The sequence below is a fragment of the Megalopta genalis genome, chromosome 7 (assembly GCF_051020955.1).
Source record: "Megalopta genalis isolate 19385.01 chromosome 7, iyMegGena1_principal, whole genome shotgun sequence".
NCBI classification, from domain to species: domain Eukaryota; kingdom Metazoa; phylum Arthropoda; class Insecta; order Hymenoptera; family Halictidae; genus Megalopta; species Megalopta genalis.
Window position 1 is genome coordinate 13,741,624 of NC_135019.1, and position 16,404 is coordinate 13,758,027.

Genomic DNA, 16,404 nt, shown 5'->3' on the forward strand with positions numbered 1-16,404 from the left:
CATATCTTTTTTTATGTTTTTAATATTTCATATGTTAAGAATCGGTTTTTCTAATGCTTTTTTCACAAATAAAATAAGTTACGTATAATGAATAAATATGGTCTAAAGCATGTCGTGTTTGGTCTTATTTTAATTGGAAAAATCTGATCAGAGTACATTAAAAAAATTGTCATGTATAAAAAATTAGAAATAAAAAAGTTAAGTCATCGTTTTTATTCTAGTATTACAATGTATTCATAGTAATGTACACCGGCATGCTGGCCGCTGCTTTTCCAGGTAGTTTCGTTCTATGTCCCCGCTCTCTCTCACGAGGTGTCTAGAACTGTAAAAGCGAACTATTCTCAAATCTGTCGGTTACAATTCTGATCCCGCATCTTTTAGGAGAGAATACTGTACCTGTAATTTCGTGGCACCTTCTTCAGAGAAAAGATAGGAATGTTGCCATAATTACGAATAGACAAATATGTATTTAAGAATATTTTATTATATAAGTCAGAGATATTTTAGCAACTCTGTACTTATACACGTAAGAAATTGTACATATCAGGTAACAGTTTAGAATTAATAAAAATGTTAATTTATGAAAGAGAATTACTTAACATATATATCTATATATACATATCACATTACAATTCAGTTCTTTTAGACATAATGACTGAAACGTTCATTTTTACACATTAAATTGGGACAAGATTAACCAGTGCTATCAACGATTAAACTCTCATTCTTTTTTTGTAAAGAATATAGTTTATATTATACTAAATACTAGAGTTAAATGTATAATGAACCATCTGCTGGACCCAAATATCTTATGGAAATGAGAATAACATCAATCAGTGTCCATACACCAAGTCCTCCAAAACTCAACAGTTTCCCAATTCCATGGTGCCAGTGACCCAAATAGAACCTGCAATGCATATTAATTAAAATAGTAGTGAAGTACTTGAAATTGCCTTGCGGTGATACTGAAAAATCTTGAAATTATAGTATACCGATCAGCTCCAAAACCTCCTAAAGTAACGCTAAGAATTAAAGCAGTAGACCATCGATACCCTACAGTCCAGTTACACAATAAATTTTTCATAAATTTGCGTCTTCCTAGACAAAGAATGTTGCTATTAACTGTACAATTTGTTCTATAGTATTGTCGAGGAGATGCTACAGAACTACAAGAGTTCTTCTGCTGACAATGGTGCTCCCAATGTTCTGTCTGATAACAGTATCGACATACGTACTTCTTTTGAAATGTTTGATCACCCTGAAAGTGTAATCAAGTCAATTATTACTGAAAAAATAAAAAATATTATATTATTATAATTATTTTGCTTACGACACAATCAATCTGTTCTAAGACTGTACATTCTGCGGTATACATTGATCCATACACACAGTTTGGATTTAAATTACAATTTAGACAGTCTCCACTCAGTTCTGAACACAGGCTACCACTTGGACACAGTTTGGATATCTCCTCCTGTAAACAACATAATTGTTAAATAAATGTTTAATAAACTCCTAGCAGTGAAATAACCTTTTGTATCACCTTTTTACTGCTGTACGCTGGTGTAGAATTTACATTTGCTTCCTTCATCATGTTGTTAACCATGCTCTCTGCAAGGAAAAAAATATTACGAGAAAATACAAGAAGTCAGGAAATTAGGAAAACATTAAAGACTATTGAATTTACCATAACCCATGGAAACATGTTTCACAGTAGTCAGTAGAATCGCCAAAAGAACGAAGATCACATTTCTCATGTTAATGTGTACAATGCCCATTATGAACGATTGTTAATTGATGAGATTTAGTTCGTTCATGTGCAAGAAAACAGTTCCTCTTCTCCAATTTGATCAATTTAAAGTTTGTAAAAATACTGGTCTTAAACTGCTACGAAAATGTGTACATATATAAGTGCAGATATTAATAGGTTAATACACTTTCAAATGCAATTATAATATAATTTCACAAAGAATCAGAGGCAAAAAAATCATTAAATTTGAACTAAACTAAAACAACAAAACGTGTTATTCTAGGGACTAACAATCTCAAACCTTTAAATCGTTTAACGTTATCTATGTTTTATAGATAATACGTTCATCTTCAGCGGTAGGATTCGTATTGTATTACTAACAGAACATCTTCTGGACCGATTCAGTGTTTGAATAACTTCTACCGCAAATTTTTAAAAGTATGTACGTAAATCGTTCATATATCTATCGTTATTCCTATAGAATGTTTTATTGAATATTTATATATTTTCTTTATTTGTATTGTAGATTACAACTGTCTAACTTAAAATTGACATTCTCAGTTATTAGCTTTCACCCTAGGCCAGCCAACGAGTTCTTATCGCGGTGTGTATATTGTGTATATATATTCTGTACATAGTAGGCTTCTAAGCGCAAAGCAACCAAAGGTAATATCACACGACGTTGAGAACTAAGGGTACGTTTATGTATTTCTATGTAACAGTTAATAAAGTTAATTGATGTTAATAACATATATTTTTCATTATCTACTATTTATACGTGGAAAACAATTTTTCAATCATTTATATTAGATGTGATAATTATAAATATTTCTCAGTTGTCTAGGATTCTAGCTTTGAATACCAAATATTAGCACCATATTTTAATGAGCTTACACTTTGTTGTAGTTTTAGAGAGGAAATCTGTATCGCATTGGACAATATAGTTGTCAAAGAATTTATTACGTGTGCCCACCAAAGGCGGCGTCCGAATGAAGTAAATTTCCATATTCTCATCGTGTAACTGAACCGTTATTTTTCACTTGCTCCTTTAACGAAATAAGCAGGATAGAAAATGATAGAGGGGATAGCAATGAGTTGTTAGCATATAGAACTATAGAACACACAGATGCGATCGGAATCGTACTGTAGCATTTTCTTTCAGGCAAATGATAGACGTATTCCGTATGCAACCTGTGCGGTAATAGTTTGTAAATATCGAAAGTCTAAGAACATCTAACTAATGCGCAGAGACAAGTCAGGACGATTTTCTTTCGAAGTTACTTCTGCTCGTTTCTAACGAAAGCGATGTACGACATTGTTCCTCATCGCTATGAAATGACTGAATAGAATGTATGTATTTGAAAAAAATACGCAAAGCAACGAATCTTCGCATAGTTACACTTGTTTCTAACAATCAGCTGACTTCCGGAACTCGTACGAGGACGGGAGACGAAGTTAGTGAGGCCTTTCGTTCTTTACACTTGACACTGCCGCATTTTTACAACCAAATAACACACGTCTTATTTCCCCAGTAAACCTAACAATCAAGGACTGACACGTTCGATTCATTTATACCGTAAGCTCGTCTAAGAGTCAACTAATGTTCAATACCGCCTAATCATTAAACCGTCGGAAAAGTAATTTTAAGGTAAATCCTACTAACACATTTTTTTACCTAGTGAATTCTGTTTCCTTAATTATAGTCTCTTGCTAATTCGTTTATTAGGAATTGTCAGTTGCATTGATAATTATTTTTCGTTCAGTTTTTAATATAGATAAATTGATGCTTTCATTTTTCAGATAATATGAATTCTCAAGAAGGTTCAAGCAATAATCAGAACAAAGCGGAGACAAAAGTGGATGGACATTTAAAGAAAAGTAATAATAATCAACCGATCGAAAGTAGACTATGTGGAGATCAACTAAAATTAAATAATAAGCTAGGTGAGAACAGTGCCAAGAACCTTCTGTCTTCTAAGCCTTCAGTCACATTGGCTAATGGTACAAGATCTGTGCAAGCTGCCACATCTGGTTTCAATAATTCTATGGACCAAGATACAAATCAGGACATGGTGAACGCAAGTGTATCTTCCATATTTTTAAATACCAATAGTATCAAGCCTCAAACTGTAAATTCTACTGTCACAAGTCAATTGAAGCATAAGACTATAATGAACACGAGCGCTTTAAATTTGCCTAAGCCTCAGATGCATTTAAACTTATCTTCCAATCAAAGTAACTCACATTCGAATCACACTTTTGTACCAGTCTCTTACAACACTGGCACCACATCAAATCCGATTTCACATTTAAATAACACAGCATCCGTTTCATCCACAATTCCACCAAACATATTGCTACCTAGACCAAATGAGGACATTGACATGAAGAATAACGTAGATTATGTATCTGGAATTGAAAAATGTCCATCGAAAGTATCATGCAGTTCAGATTCTAGTCCTGAAGTGGACAGCGCCTGGCCATCTAGGTCCTACGTTTCTAAATGTGTATTAAATAATATAGGAGGTAGTGTTGGTTCTACAAGTCAAGGAACATGCTGTTTCTTAAGAGCTAATATTAATGGAAACAGAGAAGTAGCAGGGCCGAGTGGATTACAAAAGGTAAATTTTATTTTACTTGTCTATGTATGATTACTTATTTAATTCTTTTCTGTAGCAAAGCACACAAAGAGAGCAAAATGAGAGGAGAGACTCCAGTTCTGGAAATGAGGGTGATATGTCAGATGGGGAAGATTATTGTATTTACACGTATAAGGGGAACGACGACGCGGTTCACTTAGCTCAAAAAGGAGAGGCGAATCATGGACAATTGGAAGAAGGCGAAGAGGATGGACAATCTCATAGTGGTAGATCCAGTCCAGAGATGGACTTTTTAGAAATGGATTTTGATCCTGGGCCTTCTTGCGAGCAGGTATTGAATGATCCTGATGAAAGCGCAATTCGTTTCTCATAGTAATATCTTTCGCACAGGATACAGGAGATAGCGACTTGGCCTCTATAAACGAAGACATACAGAATATAGCGTTAGACAACGTAGAGCAGGATCCAGTATTAAACGATTTAAGTAGCGGTAAAGTCGTATCTCGACAAGGAATTGCATCTACATCGCAACATCTAAAACAAAGCATGCAAAACGTGAATCATGTAGAACCTCAGCAATGTTCATCAACTAGCCAATCCACGCCAGAACCAAGCGTGAAACCAAGTTATCCTTCACCATGGATGCCAAGTACTAGTGGCGCAACCGGTATACATTATTTCTGGTCTAACATGCGAAGGTAGACTGCTAAAAACAATTGGGACAGATTACGTAAAAATACTATTAACGAAATGCAATATTTGACATGTAAACTTAAATATCGAAGAAAGAAAAGTTTCCTAATTGTTTGGAGCAATGCATATTTTGCACAAAAAGCATATTTATGTATAATTTTGTAGAAAAATGGGACACTGCCGGTTTATATCGCAATACAGGATGCCCGTTACGAGAATCATATGGATATCACAATACAAGTGGAGATCTTATCTCACCCGGTGATAACAGAGACACTGAATCGGAGCTGTGGACGGAATCTTCTATGGCTTCCATTTCAGAGAGCTCTTATTTGAAGCTATTATTCAAAAATTTAAACTCTGGGAGAGTGAATCTCAGTTCAACCCTCTATCATCGTATAATGGCAAAGAAACTGATGCTCAACAAACAGGCTGAATTCAATCAGAGTGGCGACTCGAATCTAGTTAATATGTCTTAACATTATGATTTAAAACAAAATCTGTAGCACTTTGTACAAATATTTCTTTCACAGGAAAGCGAATTATCTAATGAACGATTAGACGGACTTTTACCGGTGGAAAAAGTTATGTTATGGAGCGAGAAGGAAGCTACGGTGAAACAAGTTACCCAAATCGAAACGTCTGCGTGTGGTGCTACTTCTCTGATTAATGCTTTGGTGGGTACAAAGTTTGAGAGACAATGTGTATTAGTGATAAAATATCTAATCGAAAATCGTTCTTACAGTTGGCTTTAAATGTATCATTTTCGCTGGAAGCGTTACTAACCGGTGTGAACACTAGACAAAGAGAACCAGGCTCACCTTTACCTAGATATTTATACAGTCGCTCGGTGGCCGGGTCGACTCACAGAGACTTGGCACGGGGTATAGCTTCGTGTACAAACGGTTCGGTTATCACGAAATTTTTTGCGTTCTATCCGGAAAGAAAAGTTTCCTTGTCTCACTGGTTGCATTACTGGATTTCGAGAGGTATGCAACTAACAAAGTCAATCATCAAATATACTGATCTTTATTTTACAAGTGTAAAATTTCTCTTAAAGGAGCTGCGCCCATCGCGACGTTGAATTTACAACATTGCGGAGAAGGCTGCGATATTCCAGATGCATGGCATCATCAAATGATATTTGGTGTTGGACAGGCAGGAATATATTTAACTAATCCGTTAGAATGTTTACCCGAACAGGTTGGTTTAAATCATGGTAACCTAGTTACTTACATTCTATTGCATTTTGATTCTCTTTTAGTACGTATGGCACCAACTTGTGAGTCCTAGCATTTTGCTTATACGGAGAGCAGATGTTCTGGCTCATTGGAACGCTAATACGGATTTAACACCGCTCGCCACTATGAATCAGAACTGGCGAAAGCTCAATGTTCTCGGTAGGTTTAATTTTCGTATTAAACTGCTATCGAAGAGTGTTAACATTATAATTTTTCAGGGCAAGTTGTAAATGTGGTACGAGAAGCAATGACTCAGCTTAGTAATGCTAATACTGGTACAACTCACATTCGTATTCCTGCATCTTATCAAGCGGGTATTACATTAGTTATGTGTGCAGATTCCGCTGCTGCTTCCGAGTTGTTACATGCTGAACAATTACCATTACTCTAGTCTTGTTAATCAAAATTTATAGAATCCAGGCTGCCCTCCCTTTTTTTATTTGTAATAAACTGAATTAGCAGGCTGGTCCGCACAATGTTGTTTACAATAGTTCATTTATTATGTAAGGCAGCTAGAGAGTCAGGATTGAAATGATTTACTTTTTTGACACAAAAAATGTTTATATTCAAAGAGATTATTAATTGAAATATATTTCAATAAAATATTTCCGTTTTATATGCAGTTATATTTATAAATTCGTGCATTTGAAAAGGAAACTTTCGATAAAAAAGAAATTGTACATTCTTTTTTCATATACGTTAAAAATCTTAGAATATTTTAAAATTCAGATAATCGTACGTAATGTCTTGCAACATGTTGCTACATACGATCGGAATCCATGTAATCACCTTTAACAATGGTAAAAGGTAAGTAATTGTTTCTTGTAGTTAATTATGAATGTTTGTTTTTTCGTTCGTGTTACTTTGAAATCATATCGAACAGTAAAAATTGTTTTGGTGGTGATCAGGTAGGACTTAATGGTACGTTTTGTATAAACATTCCACAACAGTCTATTGTTGGAATTATGAAGAATGTGTGCTTTCTGTAGGTATGTTGCTTACAATATAGCATTCTCTCGTATAATTACTATAACATAAATATTCAATTTATGTACACAGTGCATTCTACCGTTCATCAAACTGACCACGTTCTCCCAGAAAGTTTAAATTCACTTAAGACATACTGGAACAAAAAGAAAGACGTCGATTATCATTACAATCAATAAATTAGCATATTCAAAATTTGTTGATACATTTACCTTTCTATAAGTGATGCTCGCATAGTTGATGTAATTGCAGAAGGGACAGCTTCGTTGAGTTTAAAGACACTTTCGATAACCGACAGTTCTGTTGACGTTGTATCCATTCCACAGAAGGAAACCCAATCGTTTACAACCATTCCTGCAGCTATTACGTCGCTGCCTCTATTTACTGTTCCTGCCTGTTTAGTATAGTAAAAAAATAACTAGATATTTTGCCTGCTGCGTATATTTTATGTAACATAGCTATAGTAAATGATCTTACGGCAAGCGGTACTTGTAACAAAGACGATAACTCATCTTGGTCCTGTATAGATGTTTTTGGATGTACTAAGCCACCCTGATTCGATAACACAGAATAAGAACCCACTAGAACATTACTTGCTACAGTTTGCCTGAATACTTCTACCTTCAAAGTATCAGCTAAAATTTCTTCGGTTTCCTATAAACAAAAATTTGGAACATCATAATAGGAATACGATCTAATCCTTATCGACAATGAATACTTACTCTGTCAAGATCAGGGTGTACCAAAGCTACATGATCGTTACACGCGATGACATTGCCGAGAGCAGAGAGTCTCTCCTCTACTCTTTGGACTTTGACATTATCTGGCAGTGAATTCCGTACATGCTGTAGCTCCGTATCTGTCGTTGTGTTCGGCACCAGAAGACCATTCTTGTTTCCTAATGCGATTCAAATCATTTTAAATTTCTAACCTATCACGGTTAATTGTTTAAGAAATTAATTTTTACTTACCAACGCACAATCTTCCTATAATCCGACATCCTCCTAACGACGCGTGTACGACAGGAATCGTTTCAGCTAATTCAGCCTCGAACACACTGTAATTACAATGTTAGGCATTTTATTAATCGCGAATGTTTTCATTGCACGTCGCGTCAAAGCACGCCAGAGGTTGTAAAAGTTACACGCGAGAACTATAGTAACAGTTTTGAAACTGTTTCGTAAACAGTTTTGAATATTTCACTGTTAAAAATAAAATATACAGAGAATAACGTGCAGTTATCTTATCAATTGTTACCTGTAGAAGTTCTCGGAACCACCAATCGCTACGAGGCAATAAGCATTTGTCAATTTGGAGAAGACTCCGACTTCGTTGTTGTTCTCAAATTGTACACGTACCGCCATGATTGCACAATTTAATTTACATGAACGTGCTCGAGTTTGAAGGGAATTTTAAAAAAGGACGCGTCCAAAGGTTTATCGACAGATAAAATACACACGCTAACCTATATCCGTTCAGGTATCTTTCTCCCGCTACACGAGGCGTAGCGCAAGCGTACGTGTCACGTCACGGGCGCCGACTACATATATAAGTAAAGTCAGTGGTAGAAGTGGTTGAGTTGGTTGTCCGCTTAGAGCACTATGTGTCATCTTTTTAAACTAAAGTTGCGCAATGTTGCATTTCCAGTTGAAATATTCGTTAATAAATTGCAATGAATTATTTAATCTCGAGATTAACTGATGTATTACGGGAAGTAATTCAAATAGATGTTGATTTTACAATTGTAATTGCTTTAATGATTAATTATTACGACTCTTTTGATCGTTAAATAGATATTTGATTGTACAAAAAAAATTACTAACAGGTAATGTCAAGGTTAAATTCTGCCTTAAAAATTTTAAGTTAAAACTGTTATACCGATCTGTAATAATATTGAAACAGTTCATTCGGTAATAATATCGAAGGTTCAGTATTCAGTCACAGATGGCGCTATTGTGGTAAACCTAATGAAACATAAATTTTGCGCCATTACCGACGCAATGTTCTCTACGTCAATGATAGATGACGCCACCACAACTTTACCATCAAAAATCGTTCCTCGGTAAATTGCCTACAAGTTTTAGAGTTTTGCCACAAGATCCAGTGGCGCTGTTTCGATATTTTAATGCGTCGTCATCTAGCGGAGGGAACTGAAACTAAATCGTTGAACGGTTTGAGCATTTTGCCAGTAGGTCTAATGGGGCTATACTGACATTTTCAACAGCAGATGATATGTGCCGTTTTTGATACGGTTTTTAACGGAAGAAGTGGCAAGCATCATGTGTTCTTGTTATTTACAATATAAATAAACTTTTGTTGCGCGATATAGATGCAGGATCCTGAACATTTATGTGGCCCGAAATTACTTTTTCAATCTCTCAATTGATAGATTTTATATATTTTTTTTCATACGCGTATTCTCCTTACGACAAGAATCACATTTGCAGCTATAAATATTCAATTATCGTTACATTGGCAACAATAAATAGACTTTTATGAGTTAATATGGATGCAGCAAATTATTTTGAAATTTTCTATACCTTTCTATGCCCTGTGCTAGATCATTCACACCAATATACTGTATGTTAAATTCTTTTGAAATGATTATTTTGGTTTGGGCGGCTACCGCTATGTGGTGATACTGTTTTTATACCCGTGAAAGGGCCATTTTCGCGAAAATCATAACTAGCCAAAATCATGGCAATTTACGGCATGGATCGGACGCACAGAATTATTACAAGAAATGTCAAAGTAATATCATTTATTTTGAGTTATTGATTTTCGAGTAATTCGAATCTGTTTTTTTCCTCTTTCCAGGACTCCACGCCGTTTGGGGCTTAACGAGACATGTAGCGGGAAATTTGAAAAGAAAAGTAATTTAATGTTAGATCATTTGAATTTTACGATATTTTTGAAATCGTACAATTCCCCATATGATTACCCTAAAGCGATGAAACCAAAATCGTAGTCCCGGCTGTAGTTCTTCAGATAAGTCCAATAAAAAACGAACGAGCCATCCGGAATTGAATTTCGTGATAAATCCAAGTATTAGGGTGTCCCATAAGTTCTTTCCTTTTTTTCTGATGCGAAATGGTTACGCGATATTTGTTGTTTAAAGTTGATTTATCGAGTTATATATGAACCGTTCTGCTCTATTACCTTCTTCCATCTTTCAAGAAGTCTCATTATGCCGTCTTTCCAAGATTGTTGAGGCTTATTTGCAAAATACTGATCAAGGTGCGTTTTTATTTCGCTTACGAATTTAAACCGTTTTTCACGGAGAGAATTTTTTAACGAGAAGAACAAGTAATAATCGGATGGAGCAATGTCTGGGGAGTACAGAGGATGAGGTAGAACGTCCCAATCAAACTGCAATAATTTTTGTCTTACGACCAACGCAACATGCGGTTTTGCGTTGTCGCGACGAAAAACGACGCCGCGTCGATTCGCCAATTCTGGTCGTTTTTCTGCTATGGCGGCTTTCAATTCGTCGAGTTGATTACAATATTTAGCTGAATTGATCGTTTCATCTTGAGGAAAGAGCTCGTAGTAGACTACACCTTTCCAGTCCCACCAAATGCACAAAAGAACTTTCTTCGGATGAAGTCCTGGCTTTGCAACAATTGAGGGACTATTTCCTTTTGACCAAGTTCGTTTTCGATGCACATTTTGGTATAAAGTCCAAGTCTCGTCTCCAGTGACAAGCCTCTTTAGGAAAGGATTTCTTCCATGTCATTGGAGAAGCAAATCGCACGTAGAAACGTGGTTCGTAAGACTGATGTCAACACCTACTGACGGTGTGGAACTTCGAATCGATTCACATATCCCATCTTGATTAAATGCTTATGTACCGTTGTCCTGGGTATGTTAGTGGCATCCGCTATCTCGCGCACACTATATCGCGGAATTTCAGCGAGCATATCTTTGATAAAGTCCGCATCCATCGTTGTTGGACGGCCGCTGCGGTCTTCATCTTTCAAATCATAATTGCCAGCTCTAAATCTCTTAAACCAATCGCGGACTGTCCTAATAGTCGTAGAACCATCACCGTAAACGGTACAAATCTCGTTTGCAGTGTTCTTTGCCCTATTACTTTTTTTAAAGCAATGAAGCATAACGTGCCGCAAATGCTTCTTTTGGCTATCCATATTGAACGGCGTAGAAAAAATTTTATAAGGACCTTTGTCACCAACGAAACGTACTCTAAAAGAGCTCTGGGATGACTGAAACCGATACCCTAAACAGCCAAGAGGTGAGTCTGCGCGTTTATATAAACACAGTCAGTTAGATTCATTAACACGTTGACTGCCACGAGTATTTACAACAAAATCTCCTACAGGCCACCCATGCCGCTATAGGAAGCGTGCGCTGTTAATTCATACCTGTTTCTGTTCCTGCATGAACAGTTGGAATCTTTGCCGAGTACCGAATGGTATAACTTAAAATCTCTGCCCTTATTTTTGTTCAATAATGAAAAGAGATCGGATTGCCCGGAAGGAGAAGCATAAATAAAATTACATCGTCAGATTCTGATTTGGATACTGATAAATATAATCTTAGTGATAATGAATGTCATGAAGATACTATTGACGAGATTTTACGAGAATTGGTCATGGAAGAAGAAAGAAATGTTGATGATACTGAGGAAGCTACAGTTCAAATAAAAGATACGAAATGGACCGATCAGAGGCACGAGCATATCTGAAAAAACAAACAACTTTTTCTCCAAGCTGTCCTGATCAACCTCAACTTTGCAGAGAATGTTTTAATGTTATACACTGCGAATAATTTTTTTAATAAACCATTTTTATAAGAATTCAATAGTTTCATTACCTCCTGTAGAATATTCGTCGAAATATTTTCGGAAATCCTTTGTAAGTAGTCAAATCAGCGTCACCCGAATACGGGTGACGCGGCAGTCAACGTGTTAATAGCGCGGCGCGGAAAGAACATATGGGACACCCTAATACAATCGTTCGTACGAAGGTATTCGCGCAGCGCTGAGAAGCGTCTCGGCGAGCCAGCAGAGTCGGCGAAAAAATCGTGAAAAACGGAACTTTGTCGGAATTGTTGCTAATGAAGTTACGGAGCTAATTGCCAAATGTTTTCCCGTCCGACGGGCGGGCGGTGTATTCGCGCGGAGCGAAAAGAAATGCGACGGTAGTCCCCAATTACAGCATTCACGGCGCTCATCGGTATCCTTTTAACAGCGACGAGAGGACCGTGACGAAGAATCGGCGGGGCCCACGAAACTTATAAACGTCATTACCACCGTGGAGAGGTGGGGGCAGAGTCCGTGATTACGTTAGAACGACGAGAGAAGGGAGGAGGGGGGGCGGCGGCGGCGGCGGCGGCGTGGCGCGGCGGCGACCCGCCGAAGGGGTGTGGGTAGAACGGTGGCTCGAAGAGGAGGCTGGGGGCTTGTCTTCGTCTCTCGTTTCCTCCTTGGTCTTTCTCGTGCGCCACGGAGCCGGTTCGTGGCGAAGCCGGGTTTTAACGATCGGTCATTAAGTCGCGAAGAAAATTGAGACGTCCACCTCTCGGTGAGCTCATACCCAATTGAGTAGCGGCCTTAATACCCCTTATGTATTATCCGGTAGGCGAAGCACCTTGTTAAACGGACCCGCCATTTCTTCTTCTCACTTCGTGTTTTTCCACGCGGGATCAAGCTCGATCGAAAACTCGACACTACCGTAACAGCCTCGCCTTCTCCCTTTTTTCTTCACCTCCCCCCGCCCAAACCCCGCGTTGATTTTTGTTCTCCGCGGAATTCTCCGCGCACCTCGATATTCGAGTACCCTTGTCGCTTTGCTCCGTTCTGTTTCGCGGAGAAGCTTCGTGGCGCGATAGTACCGCGATTATTCGAGCCGAGCAGAGACACACGGTCTCGTTCGGGTGACGGAACGGTTTCGGCGACAGATCTTTATCGATCTATGCAGCGAATCGTTTCGCACGTCGATTCTATTAGATTCGGCTGATGTGTAATTTGTAGCAAAAAATGATAAAAGAACGGATTCGCGGTACGAGTGCAAAGATATTAATATGTAAAAACTAATAATATAATTCTGTGTGATATAGTTGAAAGCAAGGATCTATACAATGAGAGATCCTTGCTTTCAACTATATCTCACACAGAATTATATTATTAGTTTTTACATATTATTATTTTTTAATAATTTTCGTCTCGTTATTGATTATATTAAACATTTAATAGTACCTCGATTATTCGAGCCAAGCAGAGACACACGGTCTCGTTCGGGTGACGGAACGGTTTCGGCGACAGATCTTTATCGATCGAATCTTTATCGATCTATACAGTGAATAGTTTCGCATGTCGATTCTATTAGATTCGGCTGATCACTGTATGCCTGGATAATCTTAACATGTACATCTTAACGTATACAGAGGACGCAGATGTGTAACTTGTAGCAAAAATGATAAAAGAACGGATTCGCGGTACGAGTGCAAAGATTGCGATGTTGGCCATTGTATAGATCCTTGCTTTCAACTATATCAAACAGAATTGTATTATTAGTTTTTACATGTTATTATCTTTTAATCATTAATAAAACAATCGTGGAACCTTGTTCTTCTTCTTCTCTAATCACGTGATTAGTCTGAAGCACGTGGGACGTGCTTGAAATCTCTCCGGAATGCGCTCGCTCTAAACTCCAAATCATGCGCTCTATTTTCTGTTTCTTCGATTAACCCTTCCGCGCCGTTCGCCGCATATATGCGGCATCGAAATGAAGTGTATACAGAAGACGCAGATGTGTAATTTGTAGCAAAAATGATAAAAGAACGGATTCGCGGTACGAGTGCAAAGATTGCGATGTTGGCCTTTGTATAGATCCTTGCTTTCGAATATATCACACAGAATTATATTATTAGTTCTTACGTATTATTATCTTTTAATAATTTTCGTCTCGTTATTAATTATATTAAACATTTAATCGTTAGGCTTTGTAATTATATAAATACCTATGTTACCTATAATTTTGTAAGTCTTTTTAAATGAAAAATGTAAATATACTTGTTACATTAGAGCAATGATTGTTTTATTCGGCACAATTATTATTTAAGACTTGGAACAACATATATACAGAAACCACGCGCACTGTGCATATTTCTGGAGCTAGTTTCCGTTCAGTGACGTAATAATGTTTCTTTTTAGTAGATCGTGCACGAAATATTCATCGCGAGTCTGACCCGTTGTCATGGTTCGAGTCTGAAAATGTAAGAAGACCAAACCCAGAGCAGGCTCGCCAATTAACCCTTAGCGCTCCACGCGTTTCTAGAGAGTACATACTACCTACCAGCAACTCCGGCACATTTTTGGAGCAAAGCGCCTGAGATAAAGAAAGTCTTATTTTGAGCGGAAAAGATTACACGTTCTTGTGAAAGCGTTTTGATTTCATTCATTTTATGTTGCTAAGTATAAAAATGGACAAAAAATGTTTTAATCGTAATGGTATCTATCATCGTGAATTGTTTCTATTATATATATTATATATATTATATTATATTATATTATATAATAATAATATAAATAATAATATAAATTATATTATAATAATAATTATATATTAATATTATTATTATTATATAATAATAATAATAATATTATATATATATATTATATATTCTATGTTTTGAATTCTATTTTGTTGTTGTTATTATTCTTGTCTGCTCGAATCGAAGGCGGTTTTGCCAGCAATTACAGTAATTTCTCTCGCATCGCTCCCCGGCTTGCAGACAAAAATGGACAACCCGGGAAGAGGAGCATAATCAACAACTATAAAAACGAGCCAGCCGCAAGGAATCGAACAATCTTGTCTCTCCTCTTCCCAAGCTGTCCGTTTTCGTTCCCAAGCGACGGGTCAATGCGAGAGAAGTCACCGTGCAGCCGCCAATATTCGATTCCCGCGTCGATGCGAAGGACAGAGTGTCCCAAATGATTTCAGGAAGTCGATCGCGCAACGGTCCGAGTTTCACCGGCGGAGATTACAGCGACCGTTCCCGGTCTCGTCTCTCGTTAGGGTCACCGAGAAACTCGGCTGGCCGTGACACGCGTTTAATCGGCACGTGACGCATATTTTCACCGGCGTGTCGGATCTTTGAGTAATGGGCCTCGAGTATGCAGCCGTCGATCCTGATTACGGATCCTGATTGCCCGCATTAGTGCGCGCGCCGGTTATCGACCATCGGCCGTCATGTAGAGCCGCGAACCCGGCATAAATACGCCACGAAAGACAGTCGAGATGCCGGTAGATCCGCGAGGGATCTCGATACACGTCAATCGATAGAACGCTGCCCGATCTCGGCCGGCTCTCTCGGAGACAGACCCATTGTTCCCGGGCCTCGGTCTGGCGAAAATTCTTCCCGAAATGCTTCGGCTGGCACGTGGTACCGATTATGGCACCGCGAACGGGCCGTTCGGAAATCAGCTGTTCGCGAAATTGCCGCAGAAATCCGGCGGCAGAATGCGACGACTGGACTGCGGATTTTATGCGTACGTGCGGCAACGATCGGTCGCTGAAATATAAAATTGCGAATCATTGTTATTGCAATGAAGAATTCAGTAACATCGTTTACGCTGTGTTTTCGATTTATCAAAATGATTAACTACAGTAAATTCTCCCTACTTGGCGCTCAGCTTGGACAGAAAAATGGACAATTTGGGAAAAGGAGATACGACTATTCGAATTTTGCACCTTGTTTTCATAATTGTTGATAATCTGCAATTATAGAAACGAGCCGCAAGGCTCGATCAATCGTATCTCCTCTTCCAAAATTGTCCATTTTTGTGTACAATCTGAGCGTCAATTAGGGACATATTATTGTAGTTAGATGGGTTTGACGAGTATACTCGTCATGGAGAAGCGGCAGTATTTTGTGTCACGACGAGTATACTCGTCGTGCGTAGGATGTAGCGAGCATTGGTTGTCTAAATTGTAATTTTAGTTTGGAATATTTTGAGGACGGACCAGAAGAAAACAAACAAATAAAAAATATGAATTATTATATGAATAATTCACGATATCGGTATTTACGCGCAAAGTGCTATTATCTATCGTTCCTTGCTTTGCTGAATATAAATTGCTATGGAAGCATTGCTATAAATGCATTATAA

General features: G+C 37.8%; 3 protein-coding genes across 9 annotated transcripts; 1 reads left to right on the forward strand and 2 right to left on the reverse strand.

Annotated features, from left to right (window-relative positions):
• Window positions 1–464: 464 nt before the first annotated feature.
• Window positions 465–3,300, reverse strand: amx (TM2 domain-containing protein 3 almondex). Of its 5 annotated transcripts, XM_076523485.1 has the most exons (7): window positions 3,150–3,300; window positions 2,645–2,796; window positions 1,688–1,884; window positions 1,544–1,611; window positions 1,331–1,474; window positions 993–1,258; window positions 465–907 (listed from the first exon to the last, which is right to left on the reverse strand). In XM_076523485.1, the coding sequence occupies exons 3-7, from the start codon at window positions 1,776–1,778 to the stop codon at window positions 772–774; spliced, it is 705 nt and encodes a 234-aa protein (XP_076379600.1). In that variant the 5' UTR covers window positions 1,779–1,884; window positions 2,645–2,796; window positions 3,150–3,300; the 3' UTR covers window positions 465–771. The 5 variants fall into 5 exon arrangements, with proteins under 5 accessions (XP_076379600.1, XP_076379601.1, XP_076379599.1 ...); XM_076523486.1 differs by lacking the exon at window positions 2,645–2,796 and having other exon boundaries at window positions 3,150–3,168; XM_076523484.1 differs by lacking the exons at window positions 2,645–2,796; window positions 3,150–3,300 and adding an exon at window positions 2,052–2,606.
• Window positions 2,855–6,900, forward strand: LOC117221694 (uncharacterized). 3 transcript variants are annotated; one of them, XM_033472852.2, is made up of 10 exons: window positions 2,855–3,204; window positions 3,551–4,371; window positions 4,427–4,681; window positions 4,741–5,017; window positions 5,209–5,507; window positions 5,577–5,720; window positions 5,789–6,032; window positions 6,104–6,246; window positions 6,308–6,443; window positions 6,503–6,900. In XM_033472852.2, the coding sequence occupies exons 2-10, from the start codon at window positions 3,556–3,558 to the stop codon at window positions 6,673–6,675; spliced, it is 2,487 nt and encodes an 828-aa protein (XP_033328743.2). In that variant the 5' UTR covers window positions 2,855–3,204; window positions 3,551–3,555; the 3' UTR covers window positions 6,676–6,900. The 3 variants fall into 3 exon arrangements, with proteins under 3 accessions (XP_033328743.2, XP_033328742.2, XP_076379591.1); XM_033472851.2 differs by lacking the exon at window positions 2,855–3,204 and adding an exon at window positions 3,283–3,398; XM_076523476.1 differs by lacking the exon at window positions 2,855–3,204 and having other exon boundaries at window positions 3,545–3,628; window positions 3,691–4,371.
• eIF6 (eukaryotic translation initiation factor 6) lies at window positions 6,057–8,824 on the reverse strand. The gene is made up of 6 exons (XM_033472853.2): window positions 8,529–8,824; window positions 8,243–8,328; window positions 7,994–8,169; window positions 7,749–7,925; window positions 7,484–7,665; window positions 6,057–7,407 (listed from the first exon to the last, which is right to left on the reverse strand). The coding sequence occupies exons 1-6, from the start codon at window positions 8,633–8,635 to the stop codon at window positions 7,398–7,400; spliced, it is 738 nt and encodes a 245-aa protein (XP_033328744.1). The 5' UTR covers window positions 8,636–8,824; the 3' UTR covers window positions 6,057–7,397.
• Between the last annotated feature and the right edge of the window lie 7,580 nt (window positions 8,825–16,404).

Excerpts from the sequence above, each read along its gene's own strand:
- amx (XM_076523485.1), bottom strand. The coding sequence starts at position 1,778 with ATGGGCATTGTACACATTAACATGAGAAATGTGATCTTCGTTCTTTTG. Across the intron at positions 1,612-1,687 it reads ACATGTTTCCATGGGTTATG|AGAGCATGGTTAACAACATG; the intron begins GTAAATTCAATA and ends TTTTCCTTGCAG. Across the intron at positions 1,475-1,543 it reads CAGCGTACAGCAGTAAAAAG|GAGGAGATATCCAAACTGTG; the intron begins GTGATACAAAAG and ends TGTTGTTTACAG.
- LOC117221694 (XM_033472852.2), top strand. The coding sequence starts at position 3,556 with ATGAATTCTCAAGAAGGTTCAAGCAATAATCAGAACAAAGCGGAGACA. Across the intron at positions 5,018-5,208 it reads AAGTACTAGTGGCGCAACCG|AAAAATGGGACACTGCCGGT; the intron begins GTATACATTATT and ends ATAATTTTGTAG. Across the intron at positions 5,508-5,576 it reads AGAGTGGCGACTCGAATCTA|GAAAGCGAATTATCTAATGA; the intron begins GTTAATATGTCT and ends TTTCTTTCACAG.
- eIF6 (XM_033472853.2), bottom strand. The coding sequence starts at position 8,635 with ATGGCGGTACGTGTACAATTTGAGAACAACAACGAAGTCGGAGTCTTC. Across the intron at positions 8,170-8,242 it reads TATAGGAAGATTGTGCGTTG|GAAACAAGAATGGTCTTCTG; the intron begins GTAAGTAAAAAT and ends GAATCGCATTAG. Across the intron at positions 7,666-7,748 it reads TGTTACAAGTACCGCTTGCC|GCAGGAACAGTAAATAGAGG; the intron begins GTAAGATCATTT and ends TATACTAAACAG.